The sequence below is a fragment of the Acomys minous genome (genome assembly GCF_964271855.1).
Source record: "Acomys minous genome assembly, chromosome: 16".
NCBI lineage: Eukaryota > Metazoa > Chordata > Mammalia > Rodentia > Muridae > Acomys > Acomys minous.
The window spans coordinates 92775615-92800714 of record NC_140498.1 but is presented as its reverse complement, the minus strand read 5'-3'; the positions used below and the strand labels follow the sequence as shown (position 1 = coordinate 92800714).

Sequence of the window (25100 nt, the reverse complement as noted above, 5' to 3'; positions counted from 1 at the left end):
CCAAGACAGCAACCTGCCAACCGCCAATTTCAAACTTCCCAGCCCGGCCCCGCCCGGACGCCCTTGCCCTCTTCCTATTGGTCGCCAGTCAAAGGAAGAAACAATGTGATTGGCTTTCCTATTTCACTTCCTCCGGCCCTCCAAGACCTGGGCGGGTCCTGGAAGAACCCCCCCGCTGTCCATCAGAGGATGGTGGGCGCTGATTGGTTTAGGCACGGCTGAGACCTGCCCACGCCGTTTCCTTCAAACGCTGGGGCGGGAGGCTCGGGGAGGAGCGGGGGTGAGTGTAAGCCGGAGGTCTGCAGATTGTGAGTCCGCGGGGTTTTTTTTGGGGTGTGTGTGTGTGTGTGTGTGTGTGTGCGGGTGTTTGGTGATTGGAGAGGGTCCGGGAGGAGGGTCCTCTCTCTCGGGTCTCCCCGGGCGGCCCCGTTCATACCAGTGCCCACTTTCCCAACTGCGGCCGGTAGCCTCAGGATCGCCGGGCGCCCGGGAGGGTCTGCTGGGGCTGCAGCCCGGGGTCTGTGGGTTGCAACTCTGGGGTCAGAGGGTTCAACCCTGGGTCTGTGGTACAGCCCTGGAGCGTCCCGGGGGAAGCCTGGGGTCTGGGCCGCTGTGGGGAGCCCCGGGTTTGCTGCCTGAGGCCCCAGGGCTCGTTAAAGAGGACTGTAGACCCCGTAGACCAGCCTCTGCCTCCTGCAAGCCTTACCTGTAGTCTTGCCCATTGCGCTCTCCGTTATCTGTGATCTTAACTCACTTATCCCCTGTGGTCCAGAGTCTTCATCCTCTTTTGTGCCTAACCTGGTGTCTCCTTTTTGAATCTTCCTCCCTGTTGTAGCCCCCTAGCCTTTCTGGTCAGGCATTCTTCCTCAGGACCATTGACCTGTGTACCCACCAAGGACAGAGTACTATTATTTCCCCCAGATAATCTTCAGGGCTCACTGGTCATTCCCTTCAGGCCCTGGTTCGCACGTTACATCTTTGTAGACAATTAAAAAAAAATTATGAATGTCACTTTTTTTTTTTTCGAGACAGGGTTTCTTTGTGTAGCCTTGCTGTCCTGGGCTCACTCTGTAGACCAGACTGACCTCGAACTCACAGCGATCCTCCTGCCTCTGCCTCCCGAGTGTTGGGGTTAAAGGTGTGCACTACCATGCCTGGCTGAGTATCACTTGTTACATACTTGTTATTTTTATTTATTAGCTATTTGTGTTAGTCAGGGTTCTCTAGGGGAACGGAACTGGTAGAATTAAAAAAATAAATGAGACTTTATTAGAGTGGCTTACAGGCTATGGCTAGTCCAACAGTGGCTGTTCTTTTAAAAATGATTTATTTTTTATTTTTTATGTGTATGAATATTTTGCGTGCATGTATAGTGCACCATGTGCCTGCCTGCCTTTGGAGGCTGGGAGCCTCCTTGTCCTGATGTCTTTAGGGAGATAGGACCGTCAAGCCTTTCCTGCCCTAAATGTCAGCACACACTTGACTTTTCCCAGTGTTCCTTCAGCGTCGGCGGAGAGATGTTGAAATTCAAATATGGAGTACAGAGCCCATTGGATGCCAGTGCCTCTGAGCCCATTGCCAGTCGGGCCTCCAGGCTAAATCTCTTCTTCCAGGTAAGAAGCTGCCTGCCGCTGTTGCACACCCGAGTCTGCTAGGGCACCCATCTTTAGTTGTATTATTGTTGGGGGGCGTCCCATTTGTTGTTTCACAGGTCCTGGTGCTGCTGTGTAGATGGTTACATGGCTGAACCTGCTCTTGGTGCATCTCAGGGCAGCTCAGCATTTCTCTCGAGACAGGGTCTCTCTGTGTAGTCCTGGCTGTCCTGCACTCACTTTGTAGACCAGGCTGGCCTCGAACTCACAGCAATCCGCCTGCCTCGCCTCCCGAGTGCTGGGATTAAAGGCGTGCGCCACCACGCCCAGCTGCTCATAATTTCTCACATTTCGCTACTCTGTTCTAAATTCTGTTCCTTTCAATTAAAGGAACCAAAATTATCCCTGGGGCGCGCGTATGCGCCTTTAGTCTCTGGGTACCCAGAAAGGCCAGAAAGTGGCTTTGGATCCTGGGAGCTGGTATGAGTGGCCTATCTGGATCCAGGGATCCAAATTGTGGTCCCCTGACAGAGCTGTGAGCAAGCGCCCTTAACCAGGAGCCATCTCTCCGGCCCCAGTGTAGAGCCATCTTGTTTCATACAAAGATGTCTGCTCTTACATAGCCCTGGCTGTACTAGATCTCACTCTGCAGACCAGGCTGGCCTGGAACTCACAGCGATCCTTCTGTCTCTGCCTCTCAAGTGCTGGAATTAAAGGCGAGCGCCACCACAGCTGGTGACTGTCTTGCTCTGTAGATTAAATACCACACCTTTGTAACCACATTTCCTCATGAGAGGCCTAAACATTTCCTTCATCCCACAAGGACCAATGTCATGAAATTACTTCCGAGCAGTTTTCTAGTTCAGTTCTGCTCTGACTGAAATGAGCTCTTTCCTGCCCAACTTGCTTTTTGGTCATGATGTTTGTCACAGTGGTAGGAAACAAACCCAGATACTTTCATATGTCCCTTTTTAATGTGGAGTGACTTTACTTGGTTTTATGTTGCTATTACAGTGTACCAGAGGAGGTGTACTTTAGAAACAAAAGAGGTCTGCATAGCTCACAGTCCTGTAGGCTCAAGTATCTCAATGGCGTCTGCTTGTGTCTGCTGAGGGCCTGGTGACAATGTCAGCACACTGACAGGGGAATGGGCAGAAATCACATGAGGAAGACAAGGGCCCAGGCCTAGCCCCTTCCTAGCAGCCGGCTCTCAGCTCCCCTCCCGAGGTTAAGAAAAGCATTTTGTCTCTTGAAGACCAGATCCCCTCCTACAGTGTCTCACCCCACCTTTTCAACCTCCCACCACTTCGACACTGGGGTCCAAGCTTGCAGCCCACGAACCCGTGGAGGATAAACCACACGCAGACATAGCTCCAGAGAAGGGGGTGTGGCCAAGCGTTTGGGCCGGCCTCACGCAGTTGCTGTGCTGTGTGCTGTCTGTTGTCTCCCTGTCCCCCGGCAGGGCTGGCACCCTGAGGGTTAGGGACAGTGGCTGGGTTTGCCCTTTAGACTGTGTCTCAGTCAGCGTGGCGCCCTCTACTCAGGGCACATGGGTTTCCATGCTTGGCAGACTTCCAGAGCCACAGAACTCGCACAGACCACCAGGCGGCCAAGGCTTTGGCAGCTTTTTATTTTGCCAAGCAAGGATGTAGAAAACAAATGAAAGGAAAAAGCTATTACTTTCTGGTCTTTTCATTTCCTAAAGAAAGGGCAGTTTAAGAAACACGGAGAGAGTAAGAAAATGTGTCGGAACAAAGGGCCATTTTCAAGTTTGCGTCCCTTGGGCTTCTCGAAAGACTAAAGACTATGATGTGCTGCTCCAAGCTTAAGCCTCCTTGAATCTCTGGGCTGCTTGGGTCTAACTCTCAGGTGAACAGAGATAGAGAGGAAAAAAAAAAGAGTCTCCTTTCCCCCCCAGAGTTAGAGGCAACTGAAGGGGCAGGCAGGAAGGCTCAGTGGTTTCCAAACTTGACTGGGGAATGTGTTAAAATTGGGTCTAAGCTGCAATCTAGAAACTTAATTCAGGAGGTTGGTAACAGGGCCAAAGAATCTGTTCTTTTGTGCTTCCCTGGTGATTCAGATGCAGCTGCTCTTTTATGCTGCCCAGCGTTGTGTAACAAGCCCTCAGCACACTTTTAAAGGCACAGTGACATCTTTTCCCAGGAGCCTGCAGGTTGCTCAGAAGGTGTTGAAGCACGCGCCTTTAACCCCAGCTCTTGGGAGTACGGAGGCAGAGGCAGGTGGATCTCTGTAAATTGAAGGACAGCCTGGTTTCTACAGCAAGTTCCAGGCCAGCCAGGGCTACAAAATAAGATATTGTCTCAAAACAAACAAACAAACAAACAAACAAACCCACCCCAGCAGGTTGGCTGTACTTGAGTGGGGTGCTCTACTCCACGGTGTGGCATGGGCTGGGGGTACGCCCTGCACAGTAGAATATAGACACTGACTGCTCATTGAGGCATCCCTGTTTATTATTTAAGTTCAATTAATTATTATTATATGTGCTCACATGCTTGTGGGCGTGGTGTGTGTGTGTGTATCAGAGTGCAACTTTGAGGAGGCAGGAGTCGTCTTAGCTTATTCTGAGGCCGGCTCTCTTGTTTTGGTCAGCTGTGTCTTCCTGGCTTGCTGGCCTGCAGACTTCTGCTCCATCTCCCACTTCCCAGTAGGAGTGCTAGGTTACAGATGTGCCTCCACATCTGGCCTCTTATGTGGATTCCAGGCCTCAAACTGAGATCATCAGGCTTCAGGGCCTTGCCATCACCCTGCCCTTATGTGGCCTGTATATATATATATGCATTCGTTTCCTAGGCTACCTGGGCTCTTACTTTTTTCTGCAAATAATGAAAGAATTTTCCGATATGTGGGTCATCGGTGGCAGCTATTCATCTTTGGCATTGTAGCACCAAGCTTGTCATGAGTGGGCATGGCTGTTTTCCAAAAGAGCTCTGTTTATAATTCAGGCATTGGGCCTGTTGGGCTCATGTGTTGTAGAGTGCCAGCTCCTAGATGTGGCCTAAACTCTGTGCATGGTGGCTGCCTTCCCCCAGACTCCAGGGCAAAGGCTGATCTGCTCTATCCTCAGCCAGCCCAGTGCCATGTGTGCCACTCTCTGCTGCTTAACATGAGTCTCAGGGATGATGCCAGCCCTGGGATGAGGGAAGGTGGATGCAAGAGCCTCGTGGGAAGAAAGGGAAGAACGAGTCAGGTAGGGGATCGGGAGGGGCTTACAACCTGACTGACTGGCAGTCCGAGTGCCTCTTTCTTTATACAGAACTCAGTAGGCAGGGTTAGGTGCTTGTTGTTCTGAAACATAGAACACAGCATTTTTGTGCCTGGACACGTGCTTTAACTTCGCTTGGTCCTAAGTCTAGTCATCATTGATAAACCGTAACAGAACAGAGTTATCTTTTACCGTCACTTTCCCTCATCAACCCCATAACCCAACTTTTAACAATACTGAAGTTTCAAGGGCCTATTTTGTCAAAACATGGCAGCCTGTTCTCAGGTTGGTGGCTCGTGCAGTTTCAAGGGCACGAGACAGAAAGAAGATCTCCTGAGCCAGCCTGGCGGATTGTTATGTCCCAAGCAGTGTATTATCAACTTTTAATTTTTAATTTTTTGGTTTTTCGAGACAGGGTTTCTCTTGTAGCCCTGCCTCTTCAGGACTCATTTTGTAGACCAGGCTGGCCTCGAACTCACAATGATCCACCTGCCTCTCTCTCTGAGTGCTGGGATTAAAGGCGTGCGCCACTGCGCCAGGCTCTTATTTGGTTTCTTTTAAACTCAGTCCTCCTGCCTCAGCCTCCCATGTGCTAGGATTATAGACATGTGTCACCAAGCCTGGCTGCATTGAAATTGTGTGTGTGTCTATGTGTGTGTGTGTGCACATGTGAGCTTGAGTACATATGTGTGCTCTGTGTGTGTGTGTGTGAGAGAGAGAGAGCAAGAGAGAGCGAGTGCAGGCGAGCTGTAGACATTGGTGCATTTCCTTGGTTGATCGCCACTGTTACGTTTTAAGACAGGATCTCTCACTGCAGCTCATCGATTCAGCTAGATGAACTGGCCAGTGAACTTCAGGAATCCATGTCCCATTCCCTAGTGTTGGGGTGACAGGCACTTGCCGCTATGCCCAGATATGTTATGTGGGTTCCAGGGATCTGAATTCAGGTCCTTAATCTTGTGTGGTGGGCACTTTACCAATTGCCGTCTCTCCAGCCCCTGACGTCATACAAATCTACTTTCTATGTTGGATGTGGTGGTGTACACCTTTATACCTTTAATCCCAGCACTTGGGAGGCAGAAGCAGGTGGATCTCTGTGAGTTCAAGGCCAGCCTGGTCTACAAAGCGAGTCCAGGGCAGCCAGGACTACACAGAGAGACCCTGTCTCAAAAAACCAAAAAAAAAAAAGAAAAAAAAAAAAGAAAAGAAAGAAAGAAAGAAAGAAAGAAAATCTGCTTTCTGTGCCTCCTTCCTGTAGCTGTTTTTACAGAGAGATTGCTTCATTGCTCTCAAGCTCTTAGGGGAATCCTTGCTCTAAACCCAGGGTTGCCAACTCAGGTCTTGAGAGGCCAGACAGTGGGCATAAATGAATCAAGCTGGCCAGACAGGAGCCCGGAAGTCAAGTCACCCCCAACCCTCCAGAGGGCAACACCACTCAGCTCCTGTGGTGTGCCCAGGCAGAACAGAGGGTAATATTGCCAGACCCGACAGAGTTTCAGGAAAAGACCGACATTCTGATGTGTGTGTGTGTGTGTATAAAATCTACTGATTTAAAAATATTGGCAGATAATTCAAATTATTTTAAATACTTCAAGCCAAACAAAACATGTTTGTGGGCTAGACACAGTCTGCCAATCTGTAACCGATCCCACAGATTGTGAATAAACCCGGCTGGCTTCACATTAGGCATCCGCTTCTACTGCTTGAGATGCGTTAAAGGGGCTGAAGTTGCATTAGCAGCTCTCCAGCCACACAGGGAAGGCGTGCCATCGCTGTCTCCTGTGGAAGAGCTGTGCTGTTGTCGCAGGGCCCATAGCAAACATTCCAGCGAAGCTCGGACTCAACGAAGGCATGGCCTGATTGTATGGGGACAGTGCTCTTGGGACGATTTTACCCCCCCAGGTTCAGGTGAGAAGGCTTCAGGAATAGACCCATGCAGGTGATCTCTTAATGGCCCCAGAATCAGTGTGTGAGCAGCTGAGTGGCTCGCTTGTGATTTACTCTGTGTGGATGTTATTGATCAAAGCTTTTCATTATTGACAAAGTCCCCATCTGCCGTTTGCCATTTTTAGGGGAAACCGCCCCTCATGACTCAGCCACAGATGTCTGCTCTTTCCCGGGAAGGAGTATTAGATGCCCTCTTTGCTCTCTTTGAAGAGTGCAGCCAGCCCGCCCTGATGAAGATGAAACACGTGAGCAGCTTTGTCCGGAAGTGTAAGTCCAGAGAGCTCTTCTCCACAGCGCTCCACAGAGCAGCTGTTCTCAACCTGTGGGTCTGGACCCTTGGGGGTCGGGGTGGTGGGTTGAATCCCTTATGAGATGTCTACATCACAGTTCATAACAGCAGCAAAATTACAGTTGTGAAGTAGCAATGAAGTGATTTTATGGCTGGGGTAACCACAGCACAAGGAGCTGTGTTAGGAAGGTTGAGAACCGCTGCTGTAGAGGAAGATGGGGTCCTGAAGGCAGAAGACGTCGGTGGTAGTTGCAGAAAACCGTGGTCTGTAGAAGACTGGCCCTGGGGTGTAGGCAAATTGTACAGCTGAGGTCTAGAGACCATACTTAAGTGAGAGAATTTCAGTTGATAAACGAAATATGTTGACTTACGAGACAGAAATCCAAGGATACTTCAGGCATGGCTGGTGCCAGGGACTTGAGTGATGGGGATGCCGTCCCCTGACTCTGTCCTTACACTCTGAGCTAACCTGTCCTCAGGCAGAATAGGCACAGTGCCTCAGGGCCATTGTGTTTGGTAGATTCAGTAAGATCATTTGTCTCAGTTGCTTAATTTTAAAATCATGATAATAAATGAATACGGTAATGGTTCTAAGTCTGGTGTCTCCCCTCTCTTCTTCCTCCCCTCTTCCTCTTCCTCTTTCCTTCCCTCCCTCCTCCTCTTCCTTTCCCCCTCCTTCATGGTAAGCACATGCTTTGCCAATGAGCTACACTCCCAGCTAACTGAACTGCCTTATTTATACCACCGATGTTGTAAGATGTAATTTTAATTTTTCTTAAATGGAGAAGCAACTGATGAAGGCAAAGTGACCTAAGGCCTGTGATGTTGTGGGTCTGTCTGCTGACCTTGACCTGCCCTCTTTGACAGTGCTCCTGATTTTTGGTCAACTCCAATGTGTTGGGGCGGTTGGATGCTGGTGCCACATCTTTGTTGGCATACTTTTAAACAACTATTTTTATTTTGGGTTCCTTAAACCTCTTTCTCCCTACCCCACCCCAATCCCTTACAACACCCCAATACCAGGTAGGGGAGAAAGGTTAGTGGGGAGAGAAGGTGTAGTTTTCCTTTGCTGCTTCCTGCTGTTCAGGGTAGTTGGGTTTCTTGGGGTAAGTCCATTCCTTGTTCCAGAACATCTCCAACTTCTTCTTGTTAAACTGCATCAGCAGCAACCAGGAGCAGCAGGGGAAGCTCCAGCGTCTTTCTTGGAGCCCTCAGTCTTTCTTTTTGGGTTTTCTCCCCACTGACAAAGACTACGCTCCTGCATGAGGTAGCTCACAGCTGACAAACATCACGTGTCCTCTCTGTAGGCAACTATCAGCTGTGGGCAAACAGGTGCAGCCCCCATATCCCACACCTGAGCTGAAAACAAAAACATGTTTACATGTAAACCAAAACGTCTACAACACATCTTCTAGTATTTTCCATTAGTGTTTTCAGTCAGTGGGCATTCCACTCCAGTACCTCTTGGAGAAATACTGAGAAACCCTATGGGTTATCACAGCCGGGGCAGGGGAGAGTGCTACTGGGAAAGCGGGGGGCCCTGCCAAGCACCCAAAGCTCACAGGACCATATAGTCAGTCATGCCAGATTTGAGAAACTGCCTCGTCTAAGATGCTGTCTAAGCAAGCACTCCACACTGTAGAGCTGAAAGTGGTGGTTTCGTGTCACTTATTCGTGGGTCTGTGGTTTGATTGCATCAGTGGGGGCTCCTTTGCTCAATGACACATTGGCTAAAGTTGCAGGCTCTGGGTTCTCTAAGCTGGAATGTTCTAGATGGCTTGCTCAGTGTCTGTGCCACGACTGGAAAGCTGAGCTCTGTTGTGATTTTGGGATGAAAGGGGTCTCAGTCCATCTGTCTGTCTGTGTCTCTCCTTTATGGAGATTAGGGCTTTCTGTGGCCTCTACAGGGAGGGAGCAAGGACCTGGAAACTTTGTGTATGAGAAAAGGGTTCCTGGAGCAGCCACACCCATGTTAGGATACTTGGAACAGAGGCCATGTGACAACCCCCCACATCCCCAAACTGATCCCACCTGGCCTTTAAAAAAATCATGGAGAATATTTGACCTATATCGGCTCTAACTTAGAGGCCAGATGTCCCCCGTAGTGGCCCTCGGTGTCCAAAACACTGAAGTGGAGACTGCTTTGAAGGCCTTTTATTGAGGATGGAAGATCTCTGGCTGCTGGCAGTCAGCTTTAGTTACTGTAGAAAAACACCAGGGGCCTGGAGAGATGGCTCAGTGGTTAAGAGCACTACCTGCTCTTCCAAAGGACCCGGGTTCAATTCCCAGCACCCACATGGCAGCTCACAACTGTCTGTAACTCCAAGATCTGACACTTTCACACCAATGCACATAGATTAAAAAAAACTAAATTAAAAAAAAATATATATATCTATAAAAGAAAAAAAAAAGAAAAAAAAAAAAAAAAAAAAAAAGAAAACACCGGAATAGCAGCCAGGGGCCGAAGAGGAAATGCTCATTTCAGCTTGTACGTTTTGGGGTTCGAGGCTATGGTTGATTGCTTTGAGGCCTGTGACCTGATAACGTTCCGTGGCAAGAGTGTGTGGTGTTTCCCTCAGGGCTTGGAATGAGCAGGAAAGCGAGAAGAGTCAAGGTGTACCTCAGGGACTCCTGGGGCCCACCTCTTTCCTGCTTCTGCGACTGTTCTGTGTGATCTCCATCCACCAGGACTGAGAGGTGGATGGACTTAGAGGACTGAGAGGAGTACAGTCTGAGAAACTTCCTTACCTGGAGTTTTGTTCCTCAGTAGCACCACACTAGGAGCTCAACTTTTTTATTTTTTATTTTTTAAGATTTATTTATTTGGGCACTGGAGAGATGGCTCAGAGGTTAAGAGCACTAACTGCTCTTCTGGAGGTCCTGAGTTCAATTCCCAGCACCCACATGGTGGCTCACAACCATCTATAATGTGAACTGATGCCCTCTTCTGGCCTGCAGGTGTACAGGTAGGCAGAGCACTGTCCACATAATAAATAAGTAAAATCTTAAAAAAAAAAAGATTTATTTATTTATGTGTTTTATGTATATCGGTACTTTGTCTGCATTTACAACAGAAGAGGGCATCAGACAGTTGGGAGATTGAACTTGGGACTTTTGGAAGAGCACTGAGCCATCTCTCCATAGGTGCCCGACCTTTAACACGTGGGCCTCTGCATCCTGTGTGTGAAGAAACTGCACAGGACATGGGTCCCAAGTGTTACACTCATCAGAAACTAGTTTTAGAGCCTGGATACCACCTCCTGCCCAGCTAGATGTGTTAGCTTAGTTTGTTTATTTATTTATTTATTTATTTATTTATTTATTATTTTTTGAGACAGGGTCTCACTGTGTAGCTGGCTGTCTTGGACTCTCTCTGTAGACCAGGCTGGTCTTGAACTCACAGAGATTTGCCTGCCTCTGTCTCCCAAGTGCTGGAATTACAGGTGTATCCCCAGGCCTGGGGCTAGTTGGTTAGCTTTACACAGCCCCGGGGAAGGTTCTGATTGGTTCTGCTTTGAGTCACTCACAGAAGGACATTTTGATCAGCCCTGTCTGAATCCACAAAGGAGTCTAGAGTCCTGTGGTTACCAGGGCCTCCTACAGTAGACCACACAGCTAGGTACTCCGAGGGCCCAGGGGTGCTGCGTAAGTGAAAATGATGTATCCGGTTTCCTCATCCCTGTGGTGGAGTAGCTGTCAGAAGCAAAGTGAGAGGAGAGGGGTTTGTTGTGGCTCAGGGTTTGAGAGCTTTCATGACAGAGGGGTGGTGGCAGGGTCATGTGACAGCCCCTGGCTACAGAGTGCTGACCAGGAAGCCAAGAGCTTGGGGAGGAGGAGAAGGCTATGAACCCCAAGGCGCATCCTCCAGCCACCCACATCCTCATCTTCACCCCCTGACTGTTCTGCAGCCAAAACAGCGCCACCAGCTGGGGACCAAATGTTCAAGAACAGGAGCCTGTGGGGGCCATTTCACCCTCAAACCACTAAGAGCGTCTTCACAGCTTGTTCGTACCTTGTTTGCTCTCAGTTTTCTCATCTATGAAAGAAGTCAAGCATAGTGAACAGTAAACAGCATGCGTGATAGCTTAACAGTGAACAGAGCATGCAAGATAGTGAACAGTTAACAGAGCATGCATGATGGTCAGTCCTGCTGTCAACCGCATAAGTCCTGTACTGGGAAGGATTGATTATCTTGGTTATTTAAGGAGGGGAGACCCGCCCACTCTGATTGCACCACTTCCTGGCTAGGATTCTGAACCAATAAGAAGAAATTGAGCTGAGTAAATTTACTGCTCTTTGCTTCTTCACTCTGAGTACCATGTGACCAGCTGCTTGGGGCTCCTCCTTCCAGGGGTGTCCCTCCATGATGGACTGTGTCTTGGAACTGTGTCTGAGCCAACATAAACCCTCCTTCAGTTGTTTTGTTGGGTCTGTCTTCAGAGCAACAGGAAACTTACCAGGATGCTAGGTTTGTCACTAGACAGTACATGGTAGCCGTAAGCATCACCGCGATTAATCAACACAGTGTGTACCTTTCAAATGTCTGTGAGGGGCTGGAGAGAGGGCTTAGAGGTTAAGAGCACTGCCTGCTCTTCCAAAGGTCCTGAGTTCAATTCCCGGCAACTACATGGTGGCTCACAACCATCTGTAATGTGATCTTCTGGTGTGCAGGCATGCATGTAGGCAGAACATTGTATAAATAATAAATAAATAAATTTTAAAAATGTCCTTGAGGTAGTTACTCATCCTGCATTTGCTTGACTATTCTTCTTGCTTTTGAATATGTCAGTTATCGAGTATGCAATGGGAGGGGCAGACCGTGGAGGAACTCTCTCCATTCCCTCCCTCAGGTTTGAGACCTCAGGGATGCTTTAAAGCTGCCAGGCACCCCTCCACCCCCACCGGAAGCGGTGTGTAGTCAGGGCTGTGTCAGTGGAGTGGAGCTCTTCCCGGAAACGGTTCCATATCTTTTCAAGAGACTTCTTGGTGAGGGCCCTGGAGAGCCCACGTTTGAAATCCTCCCCCACTTCCTCCACCCTGACCTGCTTTGAGTTTCTGTTTTGGAATGTGAGCTTTGCTTTTCCGTGTGGAGAAGGGTCCCTCAGCTGCCACTGCCCACGTTTGTATGAGTGGAGATTTTCTGTGGAGCTGCCAGAGGAAATGGGACAAAGAGAGCTGTTTGAGGGCTGCGTCCCACAGACATGCCCCTGACCTTGAGCCAAGGCAGGGCCCGGAATGAGCACCTGGGAACCAGGGGAGTAATTGCTGTCCTCACCAACTGCAGCCCTGCATTGATTAACCGAGGACACGTGTTCTGATTGGGTCATTAGATTATTTTGTCATCATGTGGGTGGCTATCATAGGATGCTTACACAAACCCAGGCAGCATAGGCCAGTCACTTTATTTAGTAGCTAGCTTGCTCCCTCTCTCTTTGAGGCAGGGTCTTATTATGTAGCCCTGGCTGTCCTGGAGCTCATGGCCTTGAATCCACTGAGCTGCACCTGCCTGTTTCCCAAGTGCTAGGATTAAAGGCGTATGCCACCACACCATGCATATGAATTCCTTTAAAAAGTATTCTCTCTCGGGCTGGAGATACAGCCCTGCAGTTAAGAGCACTTGCTTCCGTTGTAGAGGACCTGGATTTGGTTTCAGCACTTGCATGATAGCTTACAACAAGTCTGTAACTTCAGTTCTGGGGACCTGGTGCCCTCTTATATGAAATATATGCTTACATAATTTATATATTTCTTTATGTAATTTATATAATTCCTTAAAATTTTAAAGTGAAACATATAATTGTATATATTTGAGAAATAGTTTGGTGTTTCTTTTTCTTTTTTCTTTTCCAGACAAGGTCTCTCTGTGTAGAGTTGGCTGTCCTGGACTAGCTTTGCAGACCAGGCTGGCCTTGAACTCACAGAGATCCACCTGCCTGTGCCTCCCGAGTGCTGGGATTAAAGGTGTGCGCCACCACCGCCAGGCCTTAGTTTGGTGTTTCAATATCTGCTTATTTATTTATTTAAGATGCATTTTTCTGGGTGTGGTGGCGCATGTCTCAAAAAACCCAAAACACACTTGTTTATTTTTACATAAAGTATGTGATATAATAGTTTTTGCCACTTACTTTGTTTCCTTAATTTTTAAAAATTTGATGTGTGTGTGTACGTGTGCATGTCTGTGTGTGTATGTGTGTGTGTGCACTGTGCATGCTTGAGCTCAGTGAGGTCAGTTTGTTTACAGAGCATGACACTCATGGAGCGGATATTTGTCAAGTACCTGATATACACCAGATGATGTTTTAGACACTCCGGATATGAGAAGGCGTCATACCTCAGTGTTCAGAGACAACAGACAGCTACAGGATGGTGATCCAACAGTTACAATGGAGCCAAACAATGTCTGTCACTCAGGCACAGTGCAGCTGTCCTAAGTGGAGCAGCATGCGTTACAGACGTGTTTATGACAGTGCTGTTTCAAACAAACGCTGTGCTGTGAGCCCTGTGAGAGCATGACATGCCCAGTTACATACAGTACTCACTGCCTGAGACCGGGAGCGAGGGCCTAGCCTCCTGTCTCATGCATTTGCTGGGTCTTCCTGGCTGCCATCGCAGTGTATGTCTTCTTACTTAGGTAAGTGTGAAAGCGTGTGCCAGCTCTGCCCACAGCGGCCTCATGTCTTCAAGTCAGGAGGCTGCACTGACAGGATTTTTCCCAGAACAAAGAAATGATAAATGCTCAGTGAGAAGGGGGAGCTGACTACCCTGATCTAAATGTTACACAGTAAAAGTAAGCAGGTGTGGGCTGGAGAGATGGCTCAGCAGTTAAGAGCACGGGTGGCTCTTCCAGAGGACTGGGGTTCAGTTCCCGGCACCCACGTGGAAGCTCACAGCCATGAGTCGTTTCTAGTTCAAGGTAATCCAGTGCCGCAAAGGGTACTGTATGCACATGACACATATGCATTCATGCAGGCAAAACACTTGTACACATACAATAATAATAATAATTATTATTTTGAGGCAGGGGATCTCTGCATAGCCCTGCTGTCCTGAAGATCTCCACATTGTTTCCAGGCTGCTGCTGATTGGGGTTTAGGGTCAGCCAGGCCACTTCTGAGTTTTTTGTTTCCATTTTCATCATGAGCCTCTTCATGCACATCTTTCCTCAGCGCCTGTTGAAGGATCTGTGAAGGATGGACTCCTTGTCTTTGAAAGGCTGGACTGAATTTTTGAGAAGAAAGCTGGGGATTCTGTTAGGCTGGCTCCCCCATCTCTAGGTCCAGCTGTCTGTCTCCCAGCCACAGCCTGGGCTGTTTTCATACAGAGCTCTGTGTCCTTCTGTTTGCCTCAGTGTTCAGTACCCACTGGACCCATAAACACGAACTAAAAGTTGATGGGGTGATGAGTCCATGTGGCTTTGGGGTCATAGAAGCAGCTGGGTGGGAAGGAGTTGTGAAGTTCTACCCCCATCTGTCTCTTTGTTAAATAGCCAGGGGCTTGATTTTACCACCTCACCTGTTTGCCCTAATACTGCAGAAGCCTTTGGGAAAGGTAGACGTTTGGAATGCTTTCTTGCAGTTCTGAAGGTATCACAGTTTTGCCCACAAAGCAGTTTGTCTAACTTGTGTGATTTAGATTCCTGATTGTCCCCAGTGACGGGCCAGAGTTACTGAGTTGGGCAACATCGTAAGCAATTTTAGGGCCTAAGACCTGAAAGAAAATGAAGAGAGATTGGCCTGTGTACAGCAGCAGTGAAGTCAGGCGCAAACACAAAAAACTGCCAACCAGTGCCATTGGCCAGTTGTCATTCAGTGCTCAAATGCCTGACACGAAGGAAGCCTGGGTAGGATGGGGAAGACGACCAACAGGGCTTGGCAGGGTGGTGCCACAGTGGGGGGAGACAGACAGGGCTTGGCGGGGTGGTGCCACAGTGGGGGGAGACAGACAGGGCTTGGCAGGGTGGTGCCACAGTGGGGGGAGACAGACAGGGCTTGGCGGGGTGGTGCCACAGTGGGGGGAGACAGACAGGGCTTGGCAGGGTGGTGCCACAGTGGGGGGAGACAGACAGGGCTTGGCGGGGTGGTGCCACAGTGGGGGGAGACAGACAGGGCTTGGCGGGGTGGTGCCACAGTGGGGGGAGACAGACAGGGCTTGGCAGGGTGGTGCCACAGTGGGGGGAGACCGACAGGGCTTGGCAGGGTGGTGCCACAGTGGTGGGAGACAGACAGGGCTTGGCAGGGTGGTGCTTCCGTTCTACTTTATTTTACATGGTGTGGGGTGTGTGTGTGTGTGTGTGTGTGTGTGTGTGTGTGTGTGGTGTGTGTGTGGTGTGTGTGTGTGGTGTGTGTGTGTGATGTGTGTCTGTGTGTGGGGTGTGTGTGTGTGATGTGTGTCTGTGTGTGGGGTGTGTGTGTGTGTGTGTGTGTGCGTGTTTGTATGTGTAACTGTGTGTAAGAGAGGGAGAGCCCAAGCACGTTGTGGTGCACGTGTGGAGGTCAGAGGACACGTTGCAGGAATCTGTTCTCTTTTTCCCCTTGTGGGTCCCGAGGGTCAAACTCAGGGCACCAAGTGCCTTTACCCACTGAACCTCCTCCAGGATCCTAGATCTACATTTAAAACAGTGCTTACGACGAATGCGTGCAGATGCACCCACCACTCCACAGTGGTCCCCAAGGGAGCTTTGGGATGCCTGGCACGGTGAGAGTCGGGGGGCCAGATGCCTGGGCTATAGGTTACAGGCATGTACCTCCAGGCTGGCTTTTTATGTGGCTGCTGGAGATTTGAACTCAGGCCCTCACGCTTACAGAGCAAATGTTCCTAGTCCCTGAGCATGCCCCAGGTCCTTTAGGTTTCAGTGTGAACAGGATTGTCAGAGTAGTAAGTGATTTTGGTTTTGCTGCTGGGATTTGAATCTAGGACCTCCTGCAGGCTGAGCACATGCTCTGTTACGGAGCTGCACCCTGGACCCAGCGTACTTTGGACTGTCCGTCTTTCTTGCCTTCCTTTGTTTGTAGCCCCGGTTTCTGGTGAAGCTCCTCTGTTAATTACAGCCTTCCATTTTTAGGGCATCACTGTTGTTCCTTACATTCTTGCAGTCAGTAGCGTCCTAGAGATGTCACAGTGTGAGGTCCCGCACTGCCACCTGCTTCGTCCCGTACAGTCTGAGTGACTGGACATTGGAAAGGAATAAGATTATGTCAAGAGAGAGAGAGTTGCAGCCCATCTGGATACCTGCCTGCTGTCCCTGCAGATGCCCTGGCTCTGTCTGGGCCTCTGGGTGACCCTGAGCCACTCTCAAGTACTGCCACTGATTAAGACAGCAAAGCAGTCTTCTGAAACAGAGCGAGGGCCAGTGGCACAAGCCCAGGCAGAACATGGAACAGAATGATCTGGAATCGGCTCCAAAGCTGATGGGAAAACGGGAGGGTCATGTTGCTTTATGTCACATTGTAATGACAGTTGGATGCCGCCACGCTTGTCTGACCCCAGCACTGCCCTGCAGCCCTCGGAGGAGGAGGAAAGCATGGCATGCGTGCTCCCCTCCCCTCCTAAGTCGATGGGATTCGAGTTATAGCTACCATGGAAACGGTGCCTTGGAATTTCGGGAGCCCTTAATTTTAACAGATTAAAACCACTTTTGTGCTGGTTTTATAATTGTTCGTGATAGATGAGAAAGTGACTGCACGTCTTTTGATGGGGAAGGAAGACATCACATTTTTCTTTGCTTTTTTCCTCTTTTGCAAGATGCATGCATTTGAAGTGTATTTTTCCACCTGGGTGTAACTCTCCCATCTTCCACAGATTCCGACACGATAGCTGAGTTACGGGAGCTCCAGCCTTCAGTGAGAGACTTCGACGTCCGAAGTCTCGTGGGCTGTGGTCACTTTGCCGAAGTGCAGGTGGTTAGAGAGAAAGCAACAGGGGATGTCTACGCCATGAAAATCATGAAGAAGAAGGCTTTGCTGGCCCAGGAGCAGGTAGGAGCATTTGCATCTCAGGTCCTGCCTCTGTTCCAGATGCTTCTCGCAGAGACAGTGGCTGGCGAACTCCTATAGCCTCGGCTCACCTCAAACTGGTGCTGATTAATTCCGAAGCCTCAGAAATTTCCATCGGTTTCTTTGCCATGACCAAGTAGTTGCATTTTATTTTAGAACCACATTGGGCTTATGTATTTATTTATTCATTTTATTTTTAGTTTATTTACTTGCATTGGTATTTTAGCTGCATGTATGTCTGTGAGAGGTGGTTGAATCCTCTGGAACTGGAGTTAAGACAGTTGTGAACTGCCATGTGGGTGCCAGGAATTGAACTCAGGACCTCTGGAAGAGCGGCCAGTGTGCTTAACCACTTAGCCATTAAAAGCCACATTGGGCTTTTAAACTAGTGACTTTGAGATAGTCCTTCAGGTCTGCAAGCTTGGGTCTTAGGGTTATGCCTCATGGTGAGGCCAGTGGGTAGTGTCCGTCTCTGCGCGTGCTTAGGTGACCCGTTGTTAATTTTAGAGCAGGCCTTTGTAGAAGTCAAAATAAAGTTGTGTTCCCTGGCTTGGGAGATGCTTCTCTGAGAACAGAGTACGAGGTGGTCTTTTTAGTAGTATTTTTTCTTCTTTGAAGGAAGGCTGCTCTCTCCAGACATATTGATTCATTGCTGTGTTTTCAAGAGACAGCCATCAGCTCGGAGTTCAGAGAGTGATTCATTAGTTACAGGATTCTAGTGCACATCATGTGTCCGATAATGTACCCAGCTCCGTGGGAAGCCTGCGAAGGGAATCAAGTCCTGTGGTGTTCCTGCAGGCTTGAGTAGCAGCCCTGGCAGTGGAGGGAAAGTGCAGGTCTGCAAAGCAGGTGCTTACCATTAAAGCACCGCAGAGGCGGGGGTTAGCAGATTCATTAGCAGTGACGTCATGGGTGAGCCTAGGCGGTTGGGAAAGGCCTTACGGTGAGAGGGGTGGAGGCTGAGGGCAGAGAAGTGATGGGAGCTGCCAGGTAGACATGTGGCTGAGGAGGACATCCTGGAGGTGTGAGTTCTGGCGTTCTGTTCAGGTGTGTGTGCGTGCGCGCGCGTGCGCATGTGTGAAGGAGAGTGGTGGGGAGAGGAGAGACGATAGGTGGGTGGGTGGGTGGGTGGGTAGAGGTGTTGGGTGGCTTATAACTACAGAAATGAAGACATCTGGTCGGCGGGGGCCACATTTGAGGGGAAATCTTTTTGTTGTTGTTGCTTTTGTTTTTCGAGATAGGGTTTCTCTGTGTAGCCTTGGCTGTTCTGGACTCTCTTTGTAGATAAGGCTGGCCTCGAACTCACAGTGATCCGCCTGCCTCTGCCTCCCGAGTACTGGGATTAAAGGTGTGCGCCACCATGCCCGGTGAGGGGAAATCTTAACAACTGTAGTTTTCCATTGTGTTAAGCTCTGTAACATATCATTTACCATGTCAGCCATTTCGTTTTTACTGTAGGATCCAATGGCGTTAAGAGGTTCCACCATACTGTCAATCACTGTAGCCATCTGTTCTGGAACTTTCGGTCATCCCTGGATTAGTTAGCCTTCTGCCCTTGACAAAGGTCCTGAGAGAAACCAGCTTACAGAGGAAGGTGGTTTGTCTTGGCTCCTGGCATCAGAGACTTTACTTCATGCTCAGCCCCTCTGTTGCTTTTCTTGCAGTGAGGCAGTGACATGGTGGAGGGCACATGGTCAGGAGGAAGAGGAAAGGAAAGAGGAGGACACAGGCCCGGGAGCAAAGCAGCCTTTCCCCGGCCATGCCTGTCAGCAGCCTACTTTCTCCAGCTAGGCCCCATGTCCTACAGTCCTACCGTTTCCCAGCAGCCCATTAAGTTATTAATACAGGAATGGGTCAATCCATTGATGATGTCACGAGCCAGTCATTTTCCAAGGGCCCCCGTCTCTGCACATTGCTGTGTTAGGAGCCCAGGTTCCAATATACCAGCATTTGGGGGACGTTTTGGATCCCAAGATGCCTTTGTTGTTGTTTTTTACTTTTTGAGGCAGAAACTGCAGAAAAGGGTCGGGAGCTGCTTGTCAGAGTCCAAGGCTTCTGTGTTTCAGAATAAAGCGTGAGCAGCATCGTAGCGAGGGAGCACGACAGGACTGTGGTGAGGAGGACAGGAGTGGGAGGTGCTCACTCAGCTTCCCACTCAGGGACGCGCTAGCTGTCCTCGTACTCACCCACTGAGCATCTTCATGCCTGGCTTGTTGCTGGGTCCTTGAGCAGAGGCACATGACATTAGCCCAGCCTTGCACTGCTTATGTGGATGGGACCAGGGTATGTAAGATGAAACACACCCAGCATGTTGCGTGTGGGCAGACAGTTGTATCCAAACAAGCAAAGGGCCAGAAGTGGCCATGGTGCAGAGGTGCGGGCCTTGACACTTCAAAATCCTATTTATATAGGAGCTGCTAAAACTAGCTATCATTGGCACTCATGTCATGGAGTCACCATGAAGACTTGGAATTTAAAGATATGAAGAGAGCAGGGCAGCGTGGGAAGGAGGCCGAAGGAAGTGTCCGAGAGGACGTGAGGAAGTGGTGTCCTCAGCACCCGGGAGAGCCCAGCTTGCTTGCACTGAGTGCTGTGACAGCCAGAAATGGTCCTCAGAGGCCAGTTGCTTTAACGGAGCTTCCAGGGGTCAGGCAGAGTCAATGGTGAGGCCCGATCAGATCCAGCTCCCCACCTGCCTTTCCTGTGTTTTGGCCTTTCCTGATTTCTGTGTAAAATTACTTACCGGAATCAACCCCCGCCTCACTCTGAATGACTTAAAAATACATCTGTGTGCTTAGTAAACGTGTCCTACGACAGGAGTATTTTTTCCCATGATCCATCACAACTAGAAACTTGGCCACAGTACCTTCCTCTGACCCCATTCACGTCTCACCAACTGTCCCAGTCACATCTTAAGAATAAAAAGGTCCAGCCATCCAGTCCTTCCATCTCTGTGATCTGACTCAGTTCCTTCATTTTCCATGGATCCTTACGACCTTGATGGTGCCAGTGGCAACAGGCCAGTTATCCCATACAATTGAGACTCAGCTGCTAGGCTTCAGTTTAACATCTGGGCTGAAGACTTTGTTGGGCTCCGCTCCAGCCGGCCACTCTGAGGACAGGCTCACTACCTCCCGCGGTGAGGGCGCTGCTTGCTGCTCTTCACTGTGGAACATCTCCTTCCCCCTTGGTGCTTAAGAATTTTACAGGAAGGACTCAAAGGACAAGACCATCCCATTTCTATGCAGCCCTTAGTGTACTGGCGTGTACCTTGTGAGCTGGCCTTTGCTTGTATTAGCCAATGAGCTGCAATCTGCCACACCCAGAGTGTCTCAGGCAGCTCCTCACGTTGCCTTTGTCTCCTTTGGGCAGATCCCTGCCCTTGCATACATTTCTTGTCCTCTCATGAGAGATGTTCACACTTGCCCTGCAGCTACTTCCCTGCCTCAGCTCTTGTCCAGCATCCCTGCTCAGTGGAAATGGGGTTCCAAGATCCCTTTCAGGGGTGATCCCCAACTAGGCTCCATTATGAAAGCATCTACTACTTTCTCATAACGTTGCAGTCTGAGGACCAAGCCTTTAACTCATGGGTCTTTGGGGGTACACTTAAACAAACCATAGTAATTTGCTTCTCTGACATTCCAGTTTTACCATTTTCTTAGGTAACTTAGGTTTACTTATTTTATGTGTATGAACATTTTGGCTGCATGCATGTATACATGAGCACCATGGTATGTGTTCAGAGTCTGGAAGAGGATATAGGATGCTCTGGAATTGTAACTACAGATGGTTGTGAGCCAAGATGTGGGTCCTCTGCTGGAGCAGCTGGTTCTCTTAACCACTGAGCCATCTCTCCAGCCCTCTTACTATTTTCTTGTATCTGGACAGTCCCCTCTACCTAGTGGCCTTACCCTTGTCCCCTCCCCTGCCCTCTCCCACCCACCTCCACATACAGTTATCAGCTTCCTCTTGCACGATCCTCTGGTTGCCCCGCCTGGCCTGCTGGCACACCTATTTGCCGCTCTCCTCACACTGCTTGGGCCTGGTGCTGGTGACTCTGACTCTCTTACCTGGCCTGGATTCATGGAACCTGTTAGAACTGTCCAGGATGCAAAGGTGGAGGGGAAGAGAGAGATGTAAGCTTAACAAGATGAATTGTCTTAAGGAAAGATGTTCCATTTGTAACTGTGTGGATAACATGCAGGCTTGCAAAGCGAGCCAAGGAGGTTAGTGACAAATTTTCAGAGTGTCATGCTAAGTGATTAAAAAAAAATACTTGGAAACATCAATTTAGACGGAAAGGCAGGACAAAGGCCATTTCCCCTTCACATCTAGTTCTATTACAATTATCTAAAGCGTTTCTTTTCCCTCTAGGTCTCATTTTTCGAGGAGGAGAGGAACATATTATCTCGGAGCACGAGCCCTTGGATCCCCCAATTACAGTATGCCTTTCAGGACAAAAATAACCTTTACCTGGTGAGTCTTTACATCTTTCCCTTGGAACAAGCCAAGGCCTTAATTCGCAGATACCATGGATTGAAAGCAGTTCTTGCTGATGTAACCTTCGACACCTGTCACTCACTTACTCAGTTTTCTGACTAGACACATTCCTTGTTCAAAAGATTAAGAGCTGACCCACTTAGAAAAGGCCCACTGTACACTGTTTCAGAGGGCAGCCGTGAAAAGTCATTTAATTGGGAATGGTCTCTAACTACCTTTAATAGAATCTTGCTTTAATTAAATTAAGTTAATTAATTTAGTTTTTGAGACAAGGGCTCATTATGTAGATCTGGCTGGCCTGGAGTTTGCTATACAGACCAGGCAGGCTTGGAACCCAGATAACCAGTCACCTGCTTCTGGCTGCTCAGTGCTGGGGTTAAAGGCTTGTGCCACCATGCTCTTTCTTGCTTTCATTTTTTAAAGTTAAGGTAGTAATGGATGGTTCGTGTAAGAAAATGCAGCCCGTTCTCTTCAAGCGTGTGTGGAAGCTGGACGAGATTATCTCAGAAGCAGAGGGTAGGATAGTGGTTGCCTGGTTACTGGGAGGAGGAAAGGCGGAGGAGGGCTGGTTAGTGGGGAGACAGTTAGACTACTGTGAGTGGACAGGCAGAGGGCTGAGTTTGGGAGTCTGTAGTACAGTCGGGCAGCTCTCGCTCCTAATTGTTATATGCCTCACAGTAACTAGAAGAGGTTGACAGGTCCCAAGACAAAGTGGTTGGTAAAGGTTCAACGTGGTGAATTGGTTGTTTTTGGTTTGGTCATTGTGCATTGTATATTTTTATGGGAAACACCATCCTGTACCCCATTGCTGCGCACAGTTGTTAAGTGTAAATTAAACACACCAGTACCCCCAGATCCCACCCTAGGAATGCATACACTGGCCACGTGGGGTGGTTCAGCAAGTGGCTGCTTGCTGCCAAGCCTGGGACCCACAAGATGGAGAGAGAGAACTAACTCTTGCAAGTTGTGTTCTCTGGTGTATGTACATGTACACACACACACACACACACACACACACACACACACACACACACACACACAGACACTGCTTTTCTTATCTCTCTGTAGGGAACGAATGTTCTTTCTGACTTTAACTACATCTTACTGGGGAAAAATGGAATTTACTGATGTCTGAACAACCAAAGGGCGTCTTCTCCCCGCCCCCATAGGGTGGTGCACGGCTTGAACCCCAGCACTTGGGAAGCAGAGGCAGGCGGGCCTGAGTCTCAGGCTAGTGAGGGCCACACGGTGAGACCTTGTCTCAGACATATTTGATGTTGTTACATATCACTATACTTCATTCTTTTTGGTGTCAGGGATTGAACCCAGGGCTTTGATCATGCTAAGTACATGCTAAGCACATGCTTTACTGAGCGACAGGCCTGGCCTCCAGTTTAGCCTTTTGGATGGTGCCACAGTTTTCTCTGATGTCCATATAGTGTAGTTTATGGAATGCCAACGTTCGTTTTGGGACCTTTTTGGGTTCTTAGAGGATTAAATTGCTAAATATAAAACATGTTCTAGAAACAGCATTTGTTCCTGGGTCAGCCCCTAAAGCAAGACTGTCCTGTCACCTTGGGTGGGGACAAGGAGGCCTGTGTAAGGCAACGAGGAGCTATATTTTGTCTTGATCTCCCACTGGGCTTTTTTAAAAAAATGATGTTACTGCCTTTGTTTCTGATCTGAGTGAATCAATGTATTGCCCTGGTTTCACATGAAGTCAAGTTTTCCCTGGCTCCACCCAGCCCTCTCTTGGCTTTGGTGGTTTGAAGGTCTTGCTATGTATCTAGGCTGGCATACAACTCAGGCACCTCTCCTGTAGCTGGGGCTGCAGGCATGAGATACCACGCCCAGGCCACTGGGCTTTCTTGTGTGTACATGTTCATGTGGGTGTCTACCTCCATCACTCTGTACTTAATTTATATTTTATAAGCATCTCACTGAGTAGCCTTAGCAGGTCTGAAGCTCTCTGTGTTGACCAGGCTGGCCTTAAATTCATAGAGCTCTACCTGGCTCTGTTCCCGAGTGCTGGGACTAAAGGCGTGTGTCCCTAACACCTGGCTCCACTATATTTTCTGAGGCAGTGTCTGTCACTGAACCTGGCCTCCAAGGGTCTCTCTGGTGCTGCAGTGAAGCTGTGTCCTTCTGTGCATGGCTCTTCCACCAGCTTTGGGCATCTGAATGCATGTCTTCATGTGTGTGTGTTTGTGTGTGTGTGTCTGTGTGTGTGTGTGTGTGTGTGTGTGTGTGTGTGTGTGTGTGTGTTGTGCACATGTGTGTGGAGGCCAAGGAACAAGCTGAGGTTTCATTTCCAGGAAGGCCATCCACTTCCTTTAAGATAGAATCTCTCATTGGCTGGAAGCTCACCAATTGGGTTAGGCTAGCTGGCCAGTGAGCCCTGGGTGTCCTCCTGTCTGCCTCCTCCCCAGCACAGGCTCACAGGCACGGGCTGCGTGCCCACCACCTTTATGTGTGCTCTTGGGATCAAGCTCAGGCCCTTCACTTGCAAGGCAAGTGCTTCACTGCCTGAGCCATGTCCCCACCCTTATCTACAAGTGAAGTCATGGCCTAGACTACGGAGGGTGTTGATGATAGAAAGCATATGTGTATCTTTCTTCCCCAAATCAGAAAGTTTCTGAATCTAGAAACACGTTGTACAGCAACATAACAGTCACTAATGTAACTCGACAGTGTCCGCTGAGCCCTTAGAGAAGTTTGAGAAACTTAACAGGGCTTGCTCCTCCTGAGGTTGAACACTGTTTTCTAACTTGACTGCAGTATAATTGCAGGTATATTTTAGGTTAGTTAGAAACAACATGATTCTTGCTTGGCCGTCTCTTCTCTCCATCCGAGCCTTGGTTTTCTTTTATATGTATTTCTGTGTTACCCACCCAAGTGTTCTCCATGCCATCCATTGTGCCCTTCCCCCAGGTCTTCCACACCGTGATACCAAGTCACCCTGCTGTCAGAGCTCCATTTCTCCTCCCTGTATCCTGTGGGTGAATTCAGGCTAGCCGGTGTTTAGCAGGCCTTTCTTGCCTGTCCCTCCGAGTATCTCCTTTCATTTTACCTTCGTCCTAGGACTTCCTTTGCTCTTTGGCCTTGCTTCTCAGCTCCCAGTTTCTTCTTTTTCTTTTGGTCTGACCATTTCTATTTCTCTCTGGAACCCTGGGCTTTCTGCTGCTAGGGTAATGGTGGGGGATCTGTTAAGCAGCCTGTACCCCCATGTCCACTGAGTCCAGGGGAGTCTCTTCTGCTGGTCTTCTTCCTAGTGGGAGCAGGTCTGTCTTGATGCTCTTGGTAGATGTTTACCAAGTGTACTCGCCATATGTACTCGCTGGATGAATGTCTGATTGATGCCATAGACCTCGGCTTTACACCCAGATTTACCCAAATCATGTTATGTTGGCAGTTGGAGTTTAGACTGAAGGATGCAATTCAAGATAAGCCTAAGCAAGAGCTCCCTCCCGCCCTCCGTCCCTCTCTTTTCTTCTTTTAACCCTAAAAGCTGGAGTACTGTGAAAGGAAGTTGAATTTGGGATGTTTTGAATTTT

General features: G+C 49.0%; 1 protein-coding gene across 6 annotated transcripts in view; it reads left to right on the top strand.

Annotated features, from left to right (window-relative positions):
• The first annotated feature begins 216 nt into the window (after nucleotides 1-216).
• Nucleotides 217-25100, top strand: part of CIT (citron rho-interacting serine/threonine kinase) — a 168816-nt gene continuing 143932 nt past the window's right edge. For all 6 annotated transcript variants that reach the window (XM_084762173.1, XM_084762172.1, XM_084762171.1 and 3 more), the window contains exons 1-5: nucleotides 217-308; nucleotides 1494-1613; nucleotides 6891-7032; nucleotides 16853-17028; nucleotides 21421-21522. In XM_084762173.1, the coding sequence (XP_084618299.1) occupies nucleotides 1518-1613; nucleotides 6891-7032; nucleotides 16853-17028; nucleotides 21421-21522 (516 nt within the window). In that variant the 5' untranslated portion in view covers nucleotides 217-308; nucleotides 1494-1517. The remainder of the gene's footprint in view (nucleotides 309-1493; nucleotides 1614-6890; nucleotides 7033-16852; nucleotides 17029-21420; nucleotides 21523-25100) is intronic.